At 41.7% G+C, this 24,079-nt stretch overlaps 1 protein-coding gene across 7 annotated transcripts in view; it reads left to right on the forward strand.

Annotated features, from left to right (window-relative positions):
- NBEA (neurobeachin) overlaps nucleotides 1–24,079 on the forward strand; it is a 545,308-nt gene that overhangs the window by 359,367 nt on the left and 161,862 nt on the right. For 6 of the 7 annotated variants that reach the window (XM_084768707.1, XM_084768708.1, XM_084768710.1 and 3 more), the window contains 2 exons: nucleotides 1,583–1,726; nucleotides 6,918–6,956. In XM_084768707.1, the coding sequence (XP_084624833.1) occupies nucleotides 1,583–1,726; nucleotides 6,918–6,956 (183 nt within the window). The remainder of the gene's footprint in view (nucleotides 1–1,582; nucleotides 1,727–6,917; nucleotides 6,957–24,079) is intronic. The other variant, XM_084768709.1, reaches the window with a different exon arrangement.

Raw genomic sequence — 24,079 nt, forward strand, 5'->3', positions numbered from 1 at the left:
TACTGTAAATTGCATCAAAAAGCAGTTGACTCTGCATTGATGGACTACTGTTGGAAGGCCTGTGAAATGAACTTAGGAGTATTGGCCAAATAAATGTACTGTAAATTGCGTCAGGAGAGCATTGGGCCAAAACTGTGACATATCCTGCGAGCAGCATTGCCACAGACTCTGGCACTAAGCACAGTAGCACCACATAGGGCTAACTTCGGGAAGACATACACTGCGTGCTGCGTCTTCCTAGTCAGTGCTATAAGTGGAACACAGTATTTTCCTCCAATTTGAACTTCAAGAGACACAGACAAGATTGTGTGTATGCAGTGTGTGTAGATTACAGTTGTATTGCATAGAGCTCTTCTTATGTGGACTACTATATGTATGCATATTTGTGTCTAGCCTGTTTCCAGTTTTTTCTCCATTTTTAAAATTATGTTTCTTTTTTTAACATATACATTTATATTATTACACATAAATAAAATAAACTACATACAGCAAGAAGAACCACAAGACAGTTGGGAATTATATACATATTACGTTCATAGTGATTTGGCTATTTGTATTTGGCAAACTTAAAAGAAACATCTTTCTTATCTTGTTGGATCTAAATTTCTGAATGAAAAATCAATATCTATCATATCATTAAAACATCTATCTGGACCTAAAAACATCTTAACCCCTAAACAACTAAGCTTAGTTTTAAAACTAATCTGATCTTCAACCCCATCAGAGACTTGAGACGGAATAAAACTCAATTACCTGAGTGAACCAGAAGTGCAGGTTATCAGCTTCCAAAATGAAAAAAATGATTGAGACAGTTTGCTGCCTGAACAGTCACCCAACACTGTCTATAATGTTGGAGCATCATCTTCATCCTTCTAGCCCAGTATATCTGACATATTTGCAAGGCAGGAACTGTTGAGGACTTGCTTACCCTGTCTTGGCAGAGTTTGGCTGTCGACTCTGCCTGCATCTAAGCTTGCCCATTTTTAGGCAGAATTTCTTCACTCAGAAGTGAATACATTTTCTTTGTACCTATCTCATCTCCCTTTAAAAACTAATTGGTTATTTAGTTAATTCACATGATACTACGATTATATAAACCAAGTTCTCAAACAGCATGGGCCAGAACGATGCATTTGAAGGGGGATATGGATATTTTGTAGAACATTCATGATTCTAGAATCACAAGGAATGGGTTATAAACTAGGCCTGTAATCCCTGCTGCTCCGGAGAATCACAAATTCAAGGCCAGCACTGGCAAGTCAGAGAGACCTAGTCTCGAAAACGATAGAGGCTGTGGGTAAAACCAGAGACAGAGCGTTGTAAAGAAAACAGAAGGATGGGTTGTAGGGCCACTGTGGGTCAGTAACTTGCTTTGCCTATCTCCTCGTCTGTAAAGTAAGGGATAAATCTCCAACTTTTCTCAAAGAAATCCAAGCAAGGAAAATAAAGAAGTATTTTAAAGTGTTCTACAGCTGTAAAGAAATAGCAATCACAGCATATAGTGCAGAAACCGTTGTATCTGCCACCCACTAAATTAAAACTCCTTCACAGAAACCTAAACTGCTCTTTTGCTTGCACATAGGCACTGAAGAAGATGTAGTGAAGTCCAAGAAGGCGTTCAGAAGCCAAGCAATCGTGAACCAGAACTCAGAGACTGAGCTTATGTTGGAAGGAGATGATGATGCGGTCAGCCTGCTCCAGGAGAAAGAAATTGACAATCTTGCAGGTACCTGTTAATTTGTTTCTGCTTGTGAGGAGCCCACAAAGCCACAGAACTCAAACTATCACTGGTGAAGAAATGCATGCTGGTGGTGTCGTGGTGCTCCTTCATAGTGGGGGGTGGGTGCGGTGGGAGGCGTGATGATTGAATGTGCCTCAGTCTCTGTACTGAAGCCAGGACGCCAAGCAAATGTGCTTTACTGACAGTAAATCTGCAGCAGCACACCTATGCAAGGAGGAGCAGTGCTTTAGGCAGCGGAGTAGTTCTGAAAACACATTCTCACATAAAACTGTCACTGCCGTTGGGAGGTGGGATAGCGTGATGATGCCTTGACTTCCGCGTTCTAACCTGCTAACAGCTTGGAAATGGGTACTTCAGCAAGGTGAGCCTTGCGTTTCCTAGCCCCTCCAGGCTGAGTTATCTGCAGTGTCTAGCCCTTGCCTTGCTCTGCCCTCTCACTTCTACCGCTATTGCTAACAGTTAACCTCCCTTGTCCCACCTTCAACTTCTCTTTGTCCTGGTGCTGGTCTGAGGCCATTGATCTACCATGGCCTGATTGGGTGTGGACATCTAAGAGAGTCAACTAATAACCTTTGAGGTCTGATAAAATTAGGTCAGAAACAGTGAATAGAAACTGGACACAGGCTTGGAGCATGCACTGAGCCCAATAACCGGATTGTGCGGTTATAGCCTACCTACAGCCAGGTTAAAGCTCATGTATTAGCTGGACATGGTGCTATATATACTGTCCTCTCAGCACTTGGCAAGAAGAACAAACGACAGGAGCGCCGTGCTTCGTGCTCTCAGACCTCCCAATTGAACTTTGTTTGTTCAGTTTGTCTTCAGCCCATACAGCATGGAAGCAGAAGGCAGCAGGGCGCTTTTGTTTATTTTTCTGTGGGTAATACTACACTTCTGTCTGCAGGACTTGTTACTGAAGTCATCTGGTATAGCCATGTAAAAGCCTGCAGTGCTGTACTCCTACAGTGGAGACGTTAGTATTCATTGCACAGAGGAGATGGGCTCTCGTCCTCCCGCTTCTGGATGAAGGATATACTAAGCAAGATTATTCTAGTGCCAGGTCCTGGAAATGCCTCCTATTTCTAAAGTCTATTTCCCGTCCCTTGAATCTAATACCAAATATTTGTCTCCAATCCTAAGTAAACTTTCCGATGTTCCTTTTGGAAATGAAGTCAGGCCAGGGCTGTTGCTTCATTTGACAGCAAGTGACTCCTTTCCGGGACTCATACTTTTGAGGTCATAGGAAACTCAGAGATGTCATGTCTGACCTTGCCGTTCTCATCCATCCATACTAACTTACATGTTTCACCTTTGTACTCTAGTTTTCATTACCTGGCACTTTGTTGCACTGAAGACAACTGATTCAAGTTTGCTTGGTCTCTTAAAGCTTATGTTAAATCTGCTCAGTATTAGTATTAATCCACCAATCATACAACATGGTGAATAATAGTAACTTCTGTGTTTCTGTCTGTTAATGTTAGCTAGCTTTTAACTTCTGTTCATAAGGAAAACATTAAGATCAGATACCTTGGAGCAAAAAAATGGTACCCTTTAAATAAATATTAATGTATATTATAAAAATAATGGTATTTTATTAAATAATCACTTAAAAATCAGATTATATAATTTCTGGCCATATGTCCCTCAGACCCTCACTAGCTCCATCCTCTCAGAAGACTTACTTTGAATAAATCTGCACGTGTCCATATCCATCCACCATGTCCTCATCTGCCCTTGTCCATATCCACTGTGTCCTCATCTGCCCTTGTCCACATGCACTGTGTCCTCATCTGCCCTTGTCCACATGCACTGTGTCCTCATCTGCCCTTGTCCACAACCACTGTGTCCTCATCTGCCCTTGTCCACACCCACTGTGTCCTCATCTGCCCTTGTCCACACCCACTGTGTCCTCATCTGCCCTTGTCCACATGCACTGTGTCCTCATCTGCCCTTGTCCACATGCACTGTGTCCTCATCTGCCCTTGTCCACACCCACTGTGTCCTCATCTGCCCTTGTCCACATGCACTGTGTCCTCATCTGCCCTTGTCCACATGCACTGTGTCCTCATCTGCCCTTGTCCATATCCACTGTGTCCTCATCTGCCCTTGTCCATATCCACTGTGTCCTCATCTGCCCTTGTCCACACCCACTGTGTCCTCATCTGCCCTTGTCCATATCCACTGTGTGCTCATCTGCCCTTGTCCACACCCACTGTGTCCTCATCTGCCCTTGTCCACACCCACTGTGTCCTCATCTGCCCTTGTCCACACCCACTGTGTCCTCATCTGCCCTTGTCCACACCCACTGTGTCCTCATCTGCCCTTGTCCACACCCACTGTGTCCTCATCTGCCCTTGTCCACACCCACTGTGTCCTCATCTGCCCTTGTCCACACCCACTGTGTCCTCATCTGCCCTTGTCCACATCCACTGTGTCCTCACCTGCCCTTGTCCACACCCACTGTGTCCTCATCTGCCCTTGTCCATATCCACTGTGTCCTCATCTGCCCTTGTCCACACCCACTGTGTCCTCATCTGCCCTTGTCCATATCCACTGTGTCCTCATCTGCCCTTGTCCATATCCACTGTGTCCTCATCTGCCCTTGTCCATATCCACTGTGTCCTCATCTGCCCTTGTCCACATCCACTGTGTCCTCACCTGCCCTTGTCCACATCCACTGTGTCCTCATCTGCCCTTGTCCACACCCACTGTGTCCTCACCTGCCCTTGTCCACATCCACTGTGTCCTCATCTGCCCTTGTCCACACCCACTGTGTCCTCATCTGCCCTTGTCCACACCCACTGTGTCCTCATCTGCCCTTGTCCACACCCACTGTGTCCTCATCTGCCCTTGTCCACACCCACTGTGTCCTCATCTGCCCTTGTCCACACCCACTGTGTCCTCACCTGCCCTTGTCCACATCCACTGTGTCCTCATCTGCCCTTGTCCACACCCACTGTGTCCTCATCTGCCCTTGTCCACACCCACTGTGTCCTCATCTGCCCTTGTCCACACCCACTGTGTCCTCATCTGCCCTTGTCCACACCCACTGTGTCCTCATCTGCCCTTGTCCACACCCACTGTGTCCTCACCTGCCCTTGTCCACATCCACTGTGTCCTCATCTGCCCTTGTCCACACCCACTGTGTCCTCATCTGCCCTTGTCCACACCCACTGTGTCCTCATCTGCCCTTGTCCACACCCACTGTGTCCTCATCTGCCCTTGTCCACACCCACTGTGTCCTCACCTGCCCTTGTCCACATCCACTGTGTCCTCATCTGCCCTTGTCCACACCCACTGTGTCCTCATCTGCCCTTGTCCACACCCACTGTGTCCTCATCTGCCCTTGTCCACACCCACTGTGTCCTCATCTGCCCTTGTCCACACCCACTGTGTCCTCACCTGCCCTTGTCCACATCCACTGTGTCCTCACCTGCCCTTGTCCACACCCACTGTGTCCTCATCTGCCCTTGTCCACACCCACTGTGTCCTCATCTGCCCTTGTCCACACCCACTGTGTCCTCATCTGCCCTTGTCCACACCCACTGTGTCCTCATCTGCCCTTGTCCACACCCACTGTGTCCTCACCTGCCCTTGTCCACATCCACTGTGTCCTCACCTGCCCTTGTCCACACCCACTGTGTCCTCATCTGCCCTTGTCCACATCCACTGTGTCCTCATCTGCCCTTGTCCACATCCACTGTATCCTCACCTGCCCTTGTCCACACCCACTGTGTCCTCATCTGCCCTTGTCCACACCCACTGTGTCCTCATCTGCCCTTGTCCACGTCCACATCCACTGAGTCCTAACTAGTCCTTTCCATGTAGGATCTTTAGATCTATCTGCAAAGTTTAGAGTGTATCCTAAAACACTGAGGATCCCTTGTGTAGTCTTTAAAACAGTAGCCCATAGTGTCACTTGGAGCCTCCAATAAAGGAGAAAGGGAGTGAAATGTGAGTATTCCATAAAAGGCAAAGAAAGAGAAAAAGGAATAGAGTGCACAATTTACAGGTGTGTTCCTGTGTGTGTGTGTGTGTGTGTGTGTGTGTGTGTGTGTGTGTGTGTGAATTTTGTAAATACTAAGTTCATTATTGATCTGCATACTTATGACTGATCTTGCCACACAAAATTCATTTGCAGAAGTCAACTGCAGACCAGGATTCCTAAGTTTAATGAAACCAACTATTAATGACCATATAAATGGGTAACATTTTTGTTCTAAGTAATAATTGTCTGGCTAGCCAAGAAGAGACTTGATACCCTATGAGCATATAAAGGGGGAGGAAGTCCCTCCCAGTCACAGTCATAGGGGAGGGGAGTAAGGGGAAAATGGGAGGGAGGGAGGAGTGGGAGGATACAAGGGATGGGATAACCATTGAGATGTAATATGAATAAATTAATAAAATTCAAAAAAAATAATTGCCATTATCATGGTTATCTGTACAGACAGTGCAATTTTAAAATAATGTATTTCTTACTCATAACTTATCCTAAATTTCTTGATAATGCTTGCTGCCTAAAAAGAACTTCATTATATGAGAAAGCTCCAAAGTAAAATGCAGAAGATCTTAAAATCTGTATATAGTAATGAGATAGTCTCATGTTCATTTGATATCTTAGAAAGCATTCTATAAAGTCATCATCATCTGTTAACAGCTCATACATCAAAATTTTAGTTTTTCATTTTTTAATTTTACTCAGAGGTATGTCCACATATAAGAAGCATAGGATTGGGGCTGAAGAAATGGCTCAGCAGTTACATGTGCTTGCTGCTTTTCCTGAGGACCCAGGTTCAATTCTCAGCACTCAAATGACAACTCACAATTATCTATAACTTCAATTCCAGGGGATCCAAAACCCTCGCACAGACATATATGTAGGCAAAATACCAGTGCACATGAAATAAAAATATATAAGTGTAAAAAGTTAAAAGAAGTATAGCACCAAAAAGACACCAGTACCTAATAGTAGTTCATATGTTGCCTAACTTCATTCTATATTAAGTGTTTTTTAATCTTTTTTTTTTTTTTAAAGAATGCTTTTAAAAGGCACAGCTTTACTTGAATGTTGGCTGTTTGTCATGTTTTCTTTAATGTTTGGTACTTTCTACTTTTAATAGAAATAAAATGTTCATAAAGTTCCATAGTTTAAATGTCACATGATTTTCTTTTTCAGTTTTAGTTCCCTTTCTTCCAAAGCTGTTCATCTCAAGAGGCAAGTTAAATGTACGGCTACTAATCAATCAGCTTACTATGTATGTAGCAAGAAGCTAATAGGATTTTAATATACAAGTCTGCCAATCAACTAAGTAATTATTATATTATTAACACCTAACCTAATTTACTTTACTTGTTTTAGTTCATAGTAATCTACCAAAATGAATTAGCCCTAAGATTCCATATATGCCTAAATATTTCATCTTACTAATTATATTTTTACCTGAAATACTGAAATAAATTAGTACAAGCTAACAGAATTGAATCTAAAATGCTAATTATTTTACTTGAGACTTAGCAAGTTGTTGCTTCAAAAATTTCAGTTAATAAAATTGAAGATTAACTCAAGGACAGGAGGATGATTGCATTCAACTGGAAAAATGCCACCCACTGGTACAATGTCTTTCATTTCTTTTAAAAAACTACATGGAGGTGAAGAGATATTTAAAAGCACTTTCTGCTTTTAGAAGGGAGCTGGGTTTGATTCTCAGCACCCATATCAGGTGGCTCTCAATCATCTGTATCTCCAGTTTCGTGGACTCTGATACCCTCTTCTGGCTCAGGTACCTGCATAATGTAGGGTTCATAAACTTATGTGTAGGCACACATTGTCTTGGTTAACGTCCTATTGCTGTGGTGAGATACCATAACCACAGCAACTCTCATAAAGGAAAGCATTTAATTTGGGCTGGCTTACAGTTCAGAGGGTTGGCCCATCACTGTGGTAGGAAGCCTGCTGGCATCAATGCAGACACGGTGCAGAAAATGGAGCCGAGACTTCTACATCCGGATCATCAGGCAACAGGGAGAGAGAGAGCACTGGGCCTGGCATGAGCATCTGCAACCTGAAAGCCCACCCTTAAGGACACACTTCTTCCACAAAGCCACACCTCCTAATAATGCCACTCCTTATGATTCTATGGGGACCATTTTCATTTAAACCACCACATACATATAAACAGAAAATAAAATTATAAGCTATTTTAAATGAGGGATAGGAGGAAGCAAGCTTGAGAAATGCTCAGTAGTTAAAAGCACTGGCTAGTTTTGCACAGGACCTGAGTTCAGTTCTTGCCACCACTTGGGAGCTCACTACTATCAGTAACTCCAGTTCCAGTGGATCTGACACCTTCCTCTGGCACCCAGAGGCACTATGTTCATGTGCACATACTATATGCAGGAACTTACATATACACATAAGATAAAAATCATTTTTTAAAAAGATTCACATATGCTGAGTGACAGTAGAAATATTTTGCACAGCCAAATTCCTTTATTATTATTTCCAGAATTTAATACTATAAATTTAGAGATTCTATGGAGTTAATAACAATAATGATGTTTTATTATCAGTTCTATATGTTGTAATAGTTTGACTTATTGCTGTTTACATAATAAGATTTTATTATCACCCATTTAATACCTAATATCTAAGAAGATTTTTCCATCAGCCTAATGTTCAACCTTTTTTCACCAGAAATACTTTTTTTTCTCTCCATTCTACAACCTCTGTGGCAAACCACGATTTTCACTTGATGGTAACTGAACAAAAACTCACATTAGCAAATGTAAGGCAGTTTATTTTCTCAACTTGAAAATTTGGACATCAGTCTCTCTGGGCAGACATGCTGACTGGATGCAGAAAGTTTATTAAAGGGGCCTAGTACCCACTCCTTCCTCCCTCACTTAATAATTAGGTCACCTAGTCGTATCCTTCCCTTTATCACGTAAACCTTTTCTGTTACTCAACAGAAATCATGTATGGATTCATTTCTATGTGTAACATTGTGTCTATTTTAAAGCTATCAGATATAGGACCTTGCAAGGAAGCTGTTCGTAATTTTCTAACTTAGACTTTTGAGTTTGGTTTAGAGGATATTTTGGCAGTGTTGGGAGGTTGGGAGTATCTAGACTAGCAGGCACTCACAAGGTCAAGTGTTCTCTGCATACTGGCAGCTGGATTTTTATAAGCTGGCTTGATGCCCCTTTGAAAATAAACCATCAGAGTCCATTTCTTACACTCCTGTCTCCTCATAGCTAGAACCCATCTCAATTTCAGGTCCAGTTAAAGGGCTATTTACTGGCTGATCTTGTACGTCCTTTTAAATATTTGGACATTTCTTGAGAATTGTTCTTTATGTATATCATATACCAGTAATAAATTTATGCATATGCAATATAACATTATGGTTTTTAGTATGTTCATATTACACAGCCATATCCACAAGCAAAACATCTCATTGCCCCTAAATGTTAAGCTTGTGCTCCTGGGCCGTCCTCCCTGTTTGTCCCTTCTCCCCTGCGTTCCTAGGCGAACACTGCTTTCCCTTCTTCCTGCATGTTTTGTCTGTCTGTGCATTCTGTATGGGGACTGGGCAGCCTTTTGTGTCTGTCTTCTTTACTCATCTCAGGGTTGTTGGGGGTGGCCCACGGAGGACCATATCTGTCCTTCCTGTAAGGATGTGCTCATGTTCATTGGCTGCATTATTTTGTCTGTTTGCTGGTTGGGCGGCCTTTGTATCCCTTCACATTTGGGCTGTTTGTAATGGTGATGCTCTGAATATTCATGCAGAAGAGCTTATGTATATGACCTCTTGCTTCTGGAGATTTCTGGCTAAGATAGTAACTGTGCTTAACTTAGACGGTCGGATGCTCACCAAAGAGGCCATTGTGCACTGCCTTTGCAGTTTTAGTTCCTCTTCTTCACATTTGTTATCTGAAGGCCACATGGAACCCCAGAATGGAGATGTTGTCTTTCCTCTTACACTGTAGTCCTTAAAGGCTATGAGTGTCTTTATTAGAACCATATGTATAAGGCCCTTACTGAACATTTGGTGGAGTTTGGTAAATAGGAGAGCCAAGACTTCTGACAATCCACTTATGCCTCCAAAAACTAAACCTTACTTAAGCTATTGAAATAAAATATTGGGGCTTGACATGTTCGTGAAAACAAAGTACTCCATTTATCTTTTGGCTCTTCCATAACAAGGAAACTTTTTTCTTTGTTCCCTCCTTTTAATTCAAAATACATTCTTTTCTCATACATTATATCCTAATTACTTTCCCCTTCCCAGTTCCTACCACTTCCCATCTGGATCCATTCCCTTTCTTTTGCTCATTAGGAAAGAATATGTTTCTAAGAGATAACATATAATAAAATATAAGATAAAACAAAATCCTCACATCAGAGTTGGACAAGGCAAACAGGAAAAGAACCCCAAGAAAAGGCACAAGAATTAGAGAGCCACTCATTCACATACTGAAGAGTCCCATAAAATCGCTAAACTGAAAACCACAGCAGGCGTCTTTCTCCTGGTGTCCTTTATTCCCTCTGACTTTTACACTCTTTCCACCTTGTCTTCTGTGGTGTTCCCTGAGCCTTGAGGGGAAGGGTTTAATGAAGACATTCCATTTAGAGCCAGGTGTTTTAAGGTGTGTCTCCTCTTCTGTCTCCTCTCTCTTCTTTTCTCCTCCTCCTCTTCCTCTTCTTCCTCTTCCTTTTCCTCCTCCTCCTCCTTCTTCTTCTTTTTCTCTCCCCCCCCTCTCTCTCACACACACACACATCTGGTTGTGGGTCTTTGTATTTGTTCTCATTTGCTACAAGAGGTGTCTTCTCTGATGATGGCTAAGTATTGCACTGATCTATGAATATAGCAGAATATCATTAGGAGTTATTGCTACCTTTGTGTGTATGTGTACGTGTGTGTGTGTGTGTGTGTGTGTGTATGTGTGTGTGTGTGTGTGTGTGTGTATGTGTGTCTACCCTCGGTCTCTAGGTTATCTAGTCCCTAGGTCTTGGTTACTTAAGCAGTGTCAAGTATGGGATCCATCTCATGGAGTGGGCCTTAAGTCAAATCATACATTGGTTGATTACTCCCACAGGTTTTGTGCCACCATTGCTGTAGCATATTTTTCAAGCCAGACAGATTGTAGATGAAATGTTGGCTGGGTTGGTGGTTAAGTTTCTCTTTTGGTAGCCTGTAAAGTACCTTCCTGTACCAAAGACACAAAGGTAAAATAGTAGGCACCAGCTTGACCTCTCTATGTTCAATTATTTGTGTGGGTGTTATCTTCAGCAATGGGACCTTGGTGTCAATTTGTGAAAAGTAACCTGTTATCTCAGCAACAGCCTGGGTTGTTTGAGAATTTCCAAGAGACCCCTTTGGCCAACAACTGAATTGGGTATAGCCAGTCCCTATACTGGAAGCTTTGTTTAGTGATAAGAGATAGCTAGTTGAAGTTGAAACTTTGTCTCCATCATTATTTGAAGACTACACTGAGGTTTCCTTCACATATTTTAGGAAGTTTCCACTGCACCAGCTTTCTATACCAGCCTTCAAATGCCCCTCAATTCTGGCTGACTCTCCCTGCATTCCCTCCATCAACTCCATTTTCCTCATCATCCCCACATGATCTTGCTCATCCCACCCCTCCACTACCCCCATTAGGCCCATAAAATCTATTCTGTTCTCCTGTCCCAGGGAAATCCATATGCCTTCCCCTTGTCCCTTCCTTTATACCTAACCTCTCTGGATATGTGGATTGTAGCTTCATTATAATTTATTTAATGGCTTATACCCATCTATAAACAAATACATACTACATTTCTCTCTCTGGGTCTGGGTTACCTTACAATGTTTTTTTTTTTCTAGTTCTGTCCATTTGCTTGAAATTTTCATGTCATTTCTTTTTCAGTAATGTATGGCCATTTTATTCTCTAAATTTTAGAGAGTTTATTCTTATCTCATACTTTACACCTTAAACAGGGTTTACCCTCCTTCCAGTCCTTCCAGTTTCCAAACCACTTCTTCTCTATTTCCTTTCAAAAAAGAGCAGGCCTCCTAGGGATATCAACCAAACACAGCATAGTAAGTTACAGTGAGACCAGGCACAAACTTTCATGTCAAGGCTGGACAACACAACCCAGTAGGAGGCAAAGGATCCTCAAAACAGGCAAAAGAGTCTGAGACAACCCACACACATACACACACACCATTAGGAGCACCACAAAAACAGCAAGCTACACAAAATGCAACATATATGCAGAGGAGCTAGGGCAGTGTAATGCAGGCTCTATGGTTGCTGCTTCTGTCTACGTGAGCCCTGCTACTGTGGTTCTGTGGGCCATGTTCCTGTGGTATCCCACCGGTATCCTTGAGCACTCGCCCTCTTCTGCAGGGTTCTTGAAGCTCTTTCTGAATGTCTGGCTGTGGGTCTCTGCATCTGCTCCCGTCCTTTGCTGGACGAAGCTTCTCTGATAACAGTTGGGCTAGGCAACCATCTGTTTTTCTAGTTGGCATGGCTTGCAAGATGCCATTTTTAACAGCTTAGTAAGATTTCATTGTGTAAATAAAAGTACTGTGTTTCTTGAGCCATTCTTCTGTTAGGAAACATTTAGGATTTTTTTCCCAGCTCCTGGCTATTTTGAATAGAGCAGCAATGAACATGGTTGAGCCAATCAATAATCCTTGTTGTAGGATGAAAAATCCTTTGTGTATATGCCCAAGAGTGGTATAGATGGACCTTGAGGTAAATCTATTCCCATCTTTTTGTTTATTTGAGTCTTCTCTCTTTGCCTTTTAGTGAATTTGGATAAGGGTTTATAAATTTTGTTGTTATCTAAATTTAATCCATGTGGTCTGATAGGATGCCGGGAGTTATCTCAGTTTTCTTGTCTCTGATGAGATTTACTTTGTATCTAATATGTGGTCAGTCTCCAAGAAAGTTCCATTAGATTCAGAAAAAAAAGGTATATTCTTCTGTGTTTGGGTGAATGGTCTGTAAATACGTTAGGTTTATAAAGTCTGTTAGCTCTAGAATTTTCCTGTTTAGGTTTTGTCTGGATGACGTGTCTATTGGTGAGAGTGGAGTATTGAAGTCTCCCACTATCTGTGTGTGATGGTCAATATGTGATTTAAGCTGTGGCAGTGTTTCTTTTACAAACATGGTCGCCTTTGTGTTTGGGGCATAGATGTTAATAATTGAAACGTATCTTGATGGAGTTTTCCTTTGATGAGTATGTAGTGTCCTTCCCTATCCCTACTGATTAGTTTTGGTTTGAAGTATATTTCTTTTTCAATATTAAATGTCTACACCAGCTTGCATCTTAGGTCCATTTGCTTGGAATACCTTTCCCTAGCCCTTTACCCTAAGGTTACCTTAAAGTTGACATATGTTTCTTGAATGCAGCAGAAGGATGCTGTTTTCACATCCATTCTGTTAGTCTGTGTCTTTTTATTGGGGAATTTAGGCCATTGATATTGAGAGATATGAATGACCAATGATTGTTGATTTGTACTGTTGTTTTTTTGTTGGTGATGATGGTGGTGGTGGAGGAGAGTGTGGTGGCCATGTGTTCCCTGGTAGGAAATTTTCTGTGGACCTGATAGTGTACACAGGGGGTTCCAGATAAAATGTGCCTCTGGGTATTGTGAGCTGACACTTAGGAATGGGGTAGGCTAAGGGGTCTGAGGGGGTTCAACAGGAGAGAGGGGAGCAGAATGTCTACCACAATCTCCTTATATAATCTCTGCGGAATGGGAGTTGATAGTGAAAAGAGGTCACCTTCGCAGGTCTGCTGTTAGCACTGGGGATGAGTCTAGGGGCTGGATCTGAAGGAAGAAGGAAGTGGGGAAGACCTACAGTTAGCTTACCTGGTTCTCTGGTAGGAGTGGCCTGTGGGTTAGCAGGGATTGCCTGCTGGACATAGGATCTGGGCTAAAGCAATGAGTTGGGGGAGGGAAGGCCTGTGGGAGCCAATGAAATGTGGACAGTGAGGAAAGGGTGGCTGCAGCAGGCGTTCTGCTGCAGTTAGCTTACCTGTGTCCCTGCTCAGCTGGAGTGTTCACAGGGAATGCCTGCTGCTGTTGCCAGCTGGGACAATGAAGCGAGTTGGGGTAAGGGAGCTTCAAGAGAAGATCTTTGTGGTCAGCTGAGGACAGGGGCAGAGAGAAAAGGGAGTCCACAAAGGGTGTTCTTCTGCAGAGCTGGGGGTGAGACTGGGAGATGGCATGTGGAGGAGCAGGAGTCAGCCTACCTGCTTCCCTGCAGGAGCCCGTGATAGGGAAACGTAAGCCAATCTCATCTTCTCCTCATTCTGACTTGTGCTGACTATGTCCTTAGTAACTGAACAGCCCTGAAGGCGCTCTTGTAATTATAAGGCCAAAATAGCAGTGCTGCTCTCAATAAAGAGGGGTCTCTTTGTCTCATTGAATTCGTGTTCCATAGCCAACAGATTAGAATGATACTTTGAATACCTTTTTAAAAGAGCAGTAAACATTATTAAATAGCAGTGCTGGGATAGGGGTGTTACATTGTAAACCAGGCTTTTTAACATAACTTTTGTTTTTCAAAGTGAGAGATTTATAATCTTTTATGTAAGTACGGTTACACACACCCCTCTCTTTTACAATAGCTGAAATTCAGAGGAAAATACAAAAATAAGAATACACTTAATAGGATATGTGCTGGATCCCAGGACCTGTCTACTGGTCCCTGGAAACAAGATCTGAGGTGCTTAGTCAGTGCTCTGACTACCACTGAACTAGAGAGGTGGATGGGGGAGAAATATGCAACACATGGGAAAAGTGGGGACTAAGACTCTGGGAAAATAAAATAAAGGAAACAGCATACTGCTACAACCTAAGAGTTAAGAGAACTTGGTTATTTAAACAAGGAAGTGTCAGAAGCACAAGTTTATTTAACTTTTGCATGCAACAGGGAAACTAAGGCTCTGTTTTTCCACACTTGAGTGCAGTTCCGCTGTCCAGGTCCACCCCTCCCATGCTGTGCACTTCTAGCATGATGAGCAAACAGGCCGCACTTGACCATCTTACCAGCACACATATTTAACATTCTTCCACTTGTATTTTTACATAATTTTAGTTATAGATTTTAACTAGAATTAATTTACAATATTCAAAGAAAGATGTCTTTTAAATGTTCTGGATTCTCTAAGATGAATTTTATTCAGGATTCTTCCCACCCCATTTTGAAACGCATGTGTATTTCAAGGGAAATTTAATCCATATGTTCCTGACTCACTCACACTTAACTCATCAAAATGTTGTTTAGTAAAAGCTATTTGATGTTGGGAAAGCCTTACGAGACTTCCTAAGTCTATTTTTTTTTCTTTCTCTTTGAATTAGAAGTTGCTTTGCCAGTCATAAATAGCATACCCCAAGGGTTCACATTCAGTCTCAAGCAGACTTCACCAGTCACTTAAAGATGACATTCACAACCCCATTTCTTACAAAAGCTAAAATAGTTAACTTCCTAACTTAGTTTCTTATATTCGTTACAGACTGGTAAACCACAAAGAACACTGGTATTCAAGCTCCATCTTCAGTGCCCTGTGTTCTTTGATTCTTGTCATTATTCTCACACAGTCAACAAGCTGATGTAGACCTACAGGCATTCTATTGTACCGATAGTCCTGTGTTTCCAAAAATATATGCCCTCTAATAGTCCTGTTTCCAAAAATATATGCCCTCTTCAACCCTGAATTCTGTAGTCTATAAAACATATTTAAAGTCTGCTTAATAAAAGCCCTGCTAACTTGACTGTAAATTTTAAACTATAATAACAGAACACAATTCAACTGTGTCCATTAGACATTAGCCACGCTTCAAATCACATATGACATTTCCACATTTCTTTTATTTTAAGAATAAGCCACACATTGTTAAGGTCAAGTGTCTTATATACCCCAATAGCAAGATCTTTTTTAATACATTGTTTTTTGTTGAAACATAATTTTGTTTTCACATCTTTCTCTGTACACGGAATTTCTAAGAATTTATTACCATTCCACAAATCTGACAAATAGGGCAGCAATCACCTAACTTATTGGTAGACTGGGGCTTTCTTGTATATACAGCACCAAGCTTGCTTTCCCACGTTACTGGTTTTAGAAAACATGAATGAAGACACTAATCGCCTAAGAGAAGTACATGAGCTTTGTTGTTGATGCACTTGGAGGAAAGCATGAGACAAAAGAACCGCTTCTCATCAATTAATTTTTTTAAGTGCTTCTCAGATGCTGTTCACACCAGCATCTTGGAGCAGAGGAGGAAGATTGGTTGGCACCGCCACACCCAGAAGTGCCTCAAACCTTCCTTTGAGAGACAATAACAATGTTGCAAAGCTTAGGTGAAACCTCACTTTCCCTTGATTATTTACAACAGTGCAGAGGATGCGCAAGTCTTTCTGCATTTTGATGGTGCTTTGAACCATTTTATTCCTATAACTCGATGCTGCATACAGAGGCCAGGGCCTGCTGAAAGTCCATAGCCATAATCACTTAGCCCTGAGTACAAGAATTTATATCGCAAGCACATTACAAACACTTACTCCAGCAGAATGTGCTCTGTTGGTTCAGACAGACAACCAGACTGGAGACATAGGGACTAGGGACATGCTTAGAGGGTAAGAGTCTTCCTGCTCCTCATGAGAACCTGTGTTTGATTCCCAGCAGCCACATTAGGAGGCTCACAATGGCCTGTTAACTTTTGCCCCAGGGGACCCAATGCTCTCTTCTGGACTCCCTAAGCATCCATACACTCAAAAAAAAAAACCACATGTATGCATAATTTTTAAATGAACAAAGATTTAATTGACTTATAAATAAAGAAAAAGAAAACAAATCTAGACATTTTTCATCTGTAAAAGAGAGGAAAGTATGAATGAATTTGCCATCTAAATATTGCTAATTTTTTTCAGACAAAATATTCAAACTTACCAAACTATTTTCTGGAAAAAAGAGTCATGTAAACCACTGGTAGATGCAGGTGAGAGACAGAATTGCCGGTATTGTAGACTGTGGCTTAGAATGCATACTCAATTTTAGAAGCTATGTTGCAGCAGTGGAAACAGCTCAGCCTAGAGACTTTGAGCCAAATCTTACATCTACTTGTCTTTGTTTTCAAACCTTTATTCATTTCCTCACATCACTGCTTTTTTTTTTTTAACCTTTCAATTGGTTAACAAATCAATTGGGTGGATTATCACCATCTTCATTGTAAAGTAGATTTAAAATACAAATAAGAATGGGACCAGCAAGGTGGCTCAGTGGACTAAGACACTTGCCACCAATCCTAACAGCCTCTAGAGACAATCAATCTCTAAAGCTGACATCATAAGAGACAAGAATGAATTCTGACAAGCTGCCCTCTGACATGTATAACACACACACACACACACACACACACACATATTATGTAATTACATTAAAAAGAGAGAAACGAATAGTTTACAATAGGCAATGCAAGAGCTACACTATAGTAAAGGCGGGAGCTGGAAGGACATGTGAGGCAGTAGCCACCATTTCCCATCCCGACTCAGGCTTCATGCCAGTTGGATGTGGTTATCCAACCAAACCAAATATAAATATTGAACATTTCTTTTATGTAAGCCATGATGACACGTGGAATGGAAAGAAACATGGTAGGCGCCCTGCTCTCGAGGACCTGTCTGTTGGGCCAGGTCTGAGGGACAGATCTGTTGGATTTACAAGATTTTCAAAAGCCTATTAACGATCTCAAGTTAGAGAGCAGAGTTAGGTTTGGAGAACACAATTAAATCACCGAGATCACCAAGGAAATGGATAATATAGAAAGCAGAGAGCCTCAAACCAGCTGCAGAGCTCCAAGAAACAGCAGGCTTCCGGCCAGTGAAGGGAGCTGTCAGCAACACTGCCAAGGCCAAGCCGGAAGACAGCAGGACAGTCCTGTGCCATGGTGTCAACGCACTGCTTCAGCAATTTCAACTGATGTTCCTTGGAACACGGGTATTTTTAAAGCCACAAGCACAAACAATCCTCTAGGAAAGTGTGTCTGTAACATTCTGGTAAAATCAAAAGAAAACACAGTTTTGTTCCGTAACTCTGAGAACTTGCTCTTATTAATTATAGTACATTTCCCAAACCCTCTGGCATTAGGCCAGGTGGGAGTGTAGCCAAAGAAATGAACAGGAGAGAAAAACTGATGTTTAACCTTGGCGAGCCTGGAGAGGGCACAGATAAGGCAGAAGGTGAGGTGGCGGCACAGGAAAGTGACACCAAGCACACAAGCAGAGAGAGCAGCTGGCCTGCACAAGAAGGAAGAAATCAGTTCCAGAAAATAGACAAAACAAGATAGAAACAAGTTGGGTGCAGGAAGCCTTCAGATAGAGGAAGACATCGAGACAAGTGCAAGGTTTAAGTTTTCTTCAAAATATGAATATTATAACCCAGGATGGATGCTTGTAGAGCAGCAGTTCTCAACCTGGGGGTCACATCCCAGATGTTTACATTATGATTCATAACAGTCACAAAACCACAGTATGCAGTAGTAACAAAATGACTTTATGTTTGGGAGTCACCACATCATGAAGAACTGGTTTTTGTTTTTTGTTTTTTGGGTTGTTGTTGGGGGTTTTTTGTTTTTTGGGTTGTTGTTGGTGGTGGTGGTGGTAGTGGTAGTGGTGGTGGTTTTGGGTTTTTTTGTTTTGGTTTGGTTTGGTTTGGTTTTGGTTTTGGTTTTTCGAGACAAGGTTTCTCTGTGTAGCCTTGGCTGTTCTAGATTCACTGCGTAGACCAGGCTGGCCTTGAACTCACAGCTATCCTCCTGCCTCTGCCTCCCAATTATTGGCATTGAAGGTGTGCATCACCACACCAGGCCTGAAGAACTGTGTTAAAGGGTTGAAGCATTACAAAGGTTGAGAACCACTGTTGTAGAGAATGACCTTTCCTAATAAGAGTCAAAGGGATGTGTGCACCCTTCCCGCAAAAACGACCCACACCACTGCTGTACACTCTACTACTATCTTGTAAACAGATCGGATACCCAAAGCAGTGTCTACTTTCTCAGTGTCATCTCGCATTCGTCCCTTTTCCTTCTCCTGCTCTCCAGCCAAACATATTTCAGGCTCGTGTCACTTGCAGCTGTGTGGCCATCCCTACCATTCTCCGGCACACGATCTGCTCATCATGCCAATTCCTCACAGCTCATGGAGTTGCTCTTCTGCAGCGCCATGCCAACCACCTGCACCCTAAGAGAAAATTGTTACACATCAAGCAATGTCTATAGCATTCTTCTCTACCTCTTCCTTGATAGGAGGCAGTACACATAAGTGTCCATAACTTTAGCATCATGTATGAGTCCTGCCTTTGCTATGGACTAGTTGAAGGGCTTTTCTAAACTGTCTTCTTTCTCATTTTCTCCTCTGTAGAAAGGGAACATCAGTAGCTAACAGATAGGGTTGTTAGAAGGAATAAACTATTAATTCATGTGCTGTGCTTTATGATGAGCTCTTCTCTCTGTGGCATGATTATTCACACACATTCCTTTTTTTACTCCATACTTGTAAGGTCCTTTTTATGAAATTCATGCCTTATACATAACTGTATTCCCTCTAGTGCCCAAAAGAATTCAACACACAGTCATTAATTTTTGTTGATTGCATGAATGAAAGGATGCTAGTTAAATGCCTCTGCATCTAATTTTCAAAGAAAGAACAAATTGCCTGCTAAGAAAAATGTGGCAGTTACAAAATTATACCATTTTGATGAGTAATACATATGGGGTATAAATAGAATAATCAAGTATAATTCCCATTGGATTTTAGTATAGTTTTTTTTTCCTTCAGGATTCAGTATCTCTTATGCTTTAAAAGGACTATTTGAAATAAAACATAAAAAATATTATCTGATGTCTTAAGTAACTTTTACCATGACATACAAATGAGACAATGAGAGGTACCATTTTCTGTACTCTATTCAGTAAGTGCACTGTGCATTCTATGAGAGAGTTCTGTGTTCAGTGAAGAAAATATGCCCATCTTTACATTGCTTATGTGAGCAGGAGGAGTAGATCGACAATATGTTATGTATCTTGCAAGAGCTGCAATGGCAATGTGCCAGGGGCCCTGGAAATAGGAAGGCTAGCATGAGCCCAGACTCGAGTGCAGAGACCTAAGCCTCCTGCACCCACAGATCTAAATCACATCCTTTGGTTTATTCACACATCTAGTCTAGTAGGAATTTACTCTTCCCAGATACAAAATGACATCCTGGTGCCATAAAAGAGCCCTAATTCCAGAAGATGAAAGATGTCTCCCATATGTCGAACTTAATGTAATATAACTAGGAACACAAATCTCATCCAGATCACCTGGGAGAGCAAGTTGTCACATGAGCTCCACAACAATCACTGCTTTTCAGTAAAGTTTGTGTTCGGGACATCTCAGTGCTGTGTTATCTGGACTATGCTTTTTAAAGCTTTTCTTCTATAAAATCTATGATAGTTGTTACAGGAAAAAAAACACTTTTTTTTCAGCACAAAGTATTTACCTGTTCTATAAATGTATTGGAGATATAAATGGACAGATAAGCTTGTAGTCTACCAGATTTTCTCTTGGTACCTAAGATTTTTCATAGCAAGCACACTATATAAGATGGGTATTAGATAAAGTTAATATGAAATAGGTTCTCTGACATGTTAAACAAACATTATGCTAAAGTGCAGTCTTGAGTTGCTTGTTATAGAAGAGGTCTTATATTTTTTTCCACATCTGTTCCAGAAATGAAAATGTCCTCTTATGCATCAAATAGTCATTTTAGGAAACTGGGGAGATGAGGGGATGATCTGTTGTTGTTATTCTCAATCTTTAAGACACATGGAACTCAAGAAGTCACTAAGGAGGGTGGGAGGCCACTTTCTAGGTACAAGCTAGTATGCCTGTGGTGGAACAGTTTGGGTAGTGAGGTGCTACGGGAAAATATTGCTAAAGTTGAAGTGAACAACCTTTGAGGGATATTCTGTGGGTTGTTCAAGTCATCATTTTCTAAGTAAAGCAGAAATGCCCTGTGAAGGTTTGAAAATGTTGAAAATGTCCATTTATTTTGCACAGCTGTCAATATCCTTTATAAAACATTCAGTGTCTCCCCTTGAGACATTGAAAATACCTAAAGCACAAGGAACTGTCCTGGATGATAAGAACCTGAGACTCAGGATTTTTCTGAGACCTCTTCCTTCTCCCACTCCCATATGCAAATGCAATCACTTCTACTTTCTCTTGTTTTTCATTTTTTTTAATGTTTTAAATTATGTGTGTCTGTGTGTAGGCATGTGCTCCTAAATCCCAGTGCTCTTGGAAGCCAGAAGATAACATTGGCTCTCCCAAAGCTAGAGTTACAGGTGATTGTGAGTCAGCTGCTGGAAGTGCTAGAAACTAAAATCAGGACCTCTAGAAAACTTTGAGCCATCTCTCCAGTCCACCTCTAGGTCTTTTTGTTGGTGAAAGTGTTTGATATATGGTTTCTCTGTGTAGCCCTGGCTGTACTGGAACTTGCTCTTTAGAGCAGGATGATTGTAAACTCAGAGATCCAGCTGCCTCTGCCTCCCAAGTGCTGGTGTTCCCCTCTACTTGTTAATGCTTAAAGCTCTCTTAGGATTTCAAAACAAAGTTCCAACTTCCCCCATATGCTTCTGAAATTTAATTTGTTTTTAAATTAAAGCCCTTTAATCATTTTTCTTAGATGTTCCCCCTAGTTTTCCTAGCAACATACTTAAAAATAAAGGTTCCATAAAGTAGTGATTGTGGTCAGCGTTTTGGCCACACTCTGTTACCCACACTTTCATTTCCTCAGAAATTTTGTCACATTACAAAATTGCAGAATAAAGACTTATTCCGTGTTCATATTGTAGTCTTAATTTTTCGAATCGTCCTAAGTACAAAGACTTTTAGATTAGTAAGTATAAGAAATATTTCCCTGAAAAGAAAAGACATATTTGCCAGGTGATGGTGGCATATGCTTTTAATCCCAGCACTTGGCAGTCAGCTCAAGGCAGATCTTTGAGGCCAGCCTGGTCTACAAGAACAAGTTCCGGGCTAGAGAGAAGGCTCAGAGGTTAAGGGCACTGACTCCTCCAGAGATCCTGAGTTCAATTTCCAACAACCACTTGGTGGTTCACAGCCATCTATAATGTGATATGATGCCCTCTTCTGGCATGCAGGTGTACATGCAGTCAGAGCACTGTATATATAATAATAAATCTTAAAAAAAAAAAAAAAGCAAATTCCAAGACATCCAGGGCTATGCTACATAGTGGAGAAACCCTGTCGAGGAGAAGGAGGAGGAGGAGGAGGAGGAGGAGGAGGAGGAGAAGAAGAAGAAGAAGAAGAAGAAGAAGAAGAAGGAGGAGGAGGAGGAGGAGAATGAAGAAGAAGAAGAAGAAGAAGAAGAAGAAGAAAGAAGAAGGAGGAGGAGAAGAATGAGAAGAAGAAGAAGAAGAAGAAGAAGAAGAAGAAGAAGAAGAAGAAGAAGAAAGAAGAAGGAGGAGGAGAAGAATGAGAAGAAGAAGAAGAAGAAGAAGAAGAAGAAGAAGAAGAAGAAGAAGAAGAAAGAAGAAAGACGAAGAAATATCAGTTGATTCCAAAATACATTGCAACTGTGCATACCATAAATAAGGTATTTGCTAGCCATATGCCTTAACAAATCATTCTAACAATGGCAATTTTAATTGAACTCCAGCTGATTTGACTCTATATTCTTTGTGCTATGAGAACGTGTAAATGAAGTTTAGTACTGTCTGCAGATGTAGTTCCCACAGTTGCCTTTTGATAGCTAGAATTCTGTTTACCCTCATAAAACACAATTAAATCCTGCACTGGACAGAGCAAAGAAGCAGCATTTCTGACCTGTGGTAACTGGCCTTGGTGTTTCTGGGAGCTGGTGTGGAGGTCACGGGTAAGCTGGCGTGCTCTTGCTCTTGCTGAACATAAACATCACAGAACACCATCACCCGTGATGCCACAGTAGACAACTTAATAATTTGATCTAAGCTCACACAAAAACAAGGTCATGAAACACTAAACACCCCCTCTCCTGGCTGAAGTAGGTAGATGCTGCTTTCCAATTACATCCTTAGCTTGCTTCTAAAACCGTTGTGAAAATAGCCAGTCTCCAAATAGTCCCTGTTTCCAAGACATTCCACTGCACGCACAGCAGCCTGCCTTCTTGAGTCATGAAAGTCTGCAAACCCGTTTATCAAGGTCCTGATCCTACAATCTGTCCTTTGCCCCCCAGGCCCCCAGAGTTACTCTTTTTCCCCTTACAGTAGAGCAGTCAGCCAATGGTGCTATTGCAGGTGCGTACCACTGTGATATCTAGAACCCAGCTAGACCTGTAGCTAAGTGGAGGTGCAAAAGACCTTTGTAAACTGTAGGGTTGTATTAAGATGCTAATGTGTTTTATTAAGGTCTCTAGGCTTGGAGTTTTGATTTTTCAGTAACACAATCCAAACCCATGAGTATTTAGCATTCTTTTAAAATATATTCCAGGGCTGGGCATGGTGGTACAAGCCTTTCGTCCCAGCACTTGGGAGGCAGAAGCAGACAACCAGGATAGCCAGTGCCTGTTACACAGAGAAGCACTGTCTCAAAATAAGTCTCAAAATAAAATATATTCTGTGGGAATGAGTATACTTCAAACACATCAGTACACAGTGAGGTTTACCATCTCCCTGGAAGCTTTGGGACCAGCCCCTTCTTCTTGGATTTTCCCTGATGCCTGCTTGGCGCTAGAATAATGGGGAGTAACACCCCTAACTTTCTTTAAAAGCAGTCAGGGGCCCATAGCCACTGTAAGAAGTAAATAACACTTGCTGTTTTCCCTTTTAGTTATCACTATTTATGATAGAGTTTTAAATTCTTGTATGTGTCGATACAATAGGAGTAGGCCTTTTACATCCTGTAGTATTACTGCTCTGTGTGTGCTGAGGACATTATTGTAGTTTACTCTTTCATTGTTAGAATAGCTATCAGAATGGCTATATTTACAGTCAGTTCCCCACTGACTGTACCAAGCAAGGTTCAGAAGGTTAAACCCATAGTGCTGAGGTGGAGGCGGGGGTGGGGAGAGTAGGGGTGAGAAATAAACCCACTGCATGAGCATCTCCTGACCCCGGGGATGCTGCCCTTCAAAACACTGTTTGGAAAAAGATTCCAGGTTCCTACCTCACCCGGTGCCATATGGAAAACATGCTGGCTTGTGACTGTGCTTTATGTAAACATTTAAATATAGGATCCCTAAAATCCAGAGGTTCCCCGAAGAGGATTAAAGCTAATCCTCTTTCTCTATTG

This window comes from Acomys minous (genome assembly GCF_964271855.1).
Source record: "Acomys minous genome assembly, chromosome: 19".
Taxonomy (NCBI): domain Eukaryota; kingdom Metazoa; phylum Chordata; class Mammalia; order Rodentia; family Muridae; genus Acomys; species Acomys minous.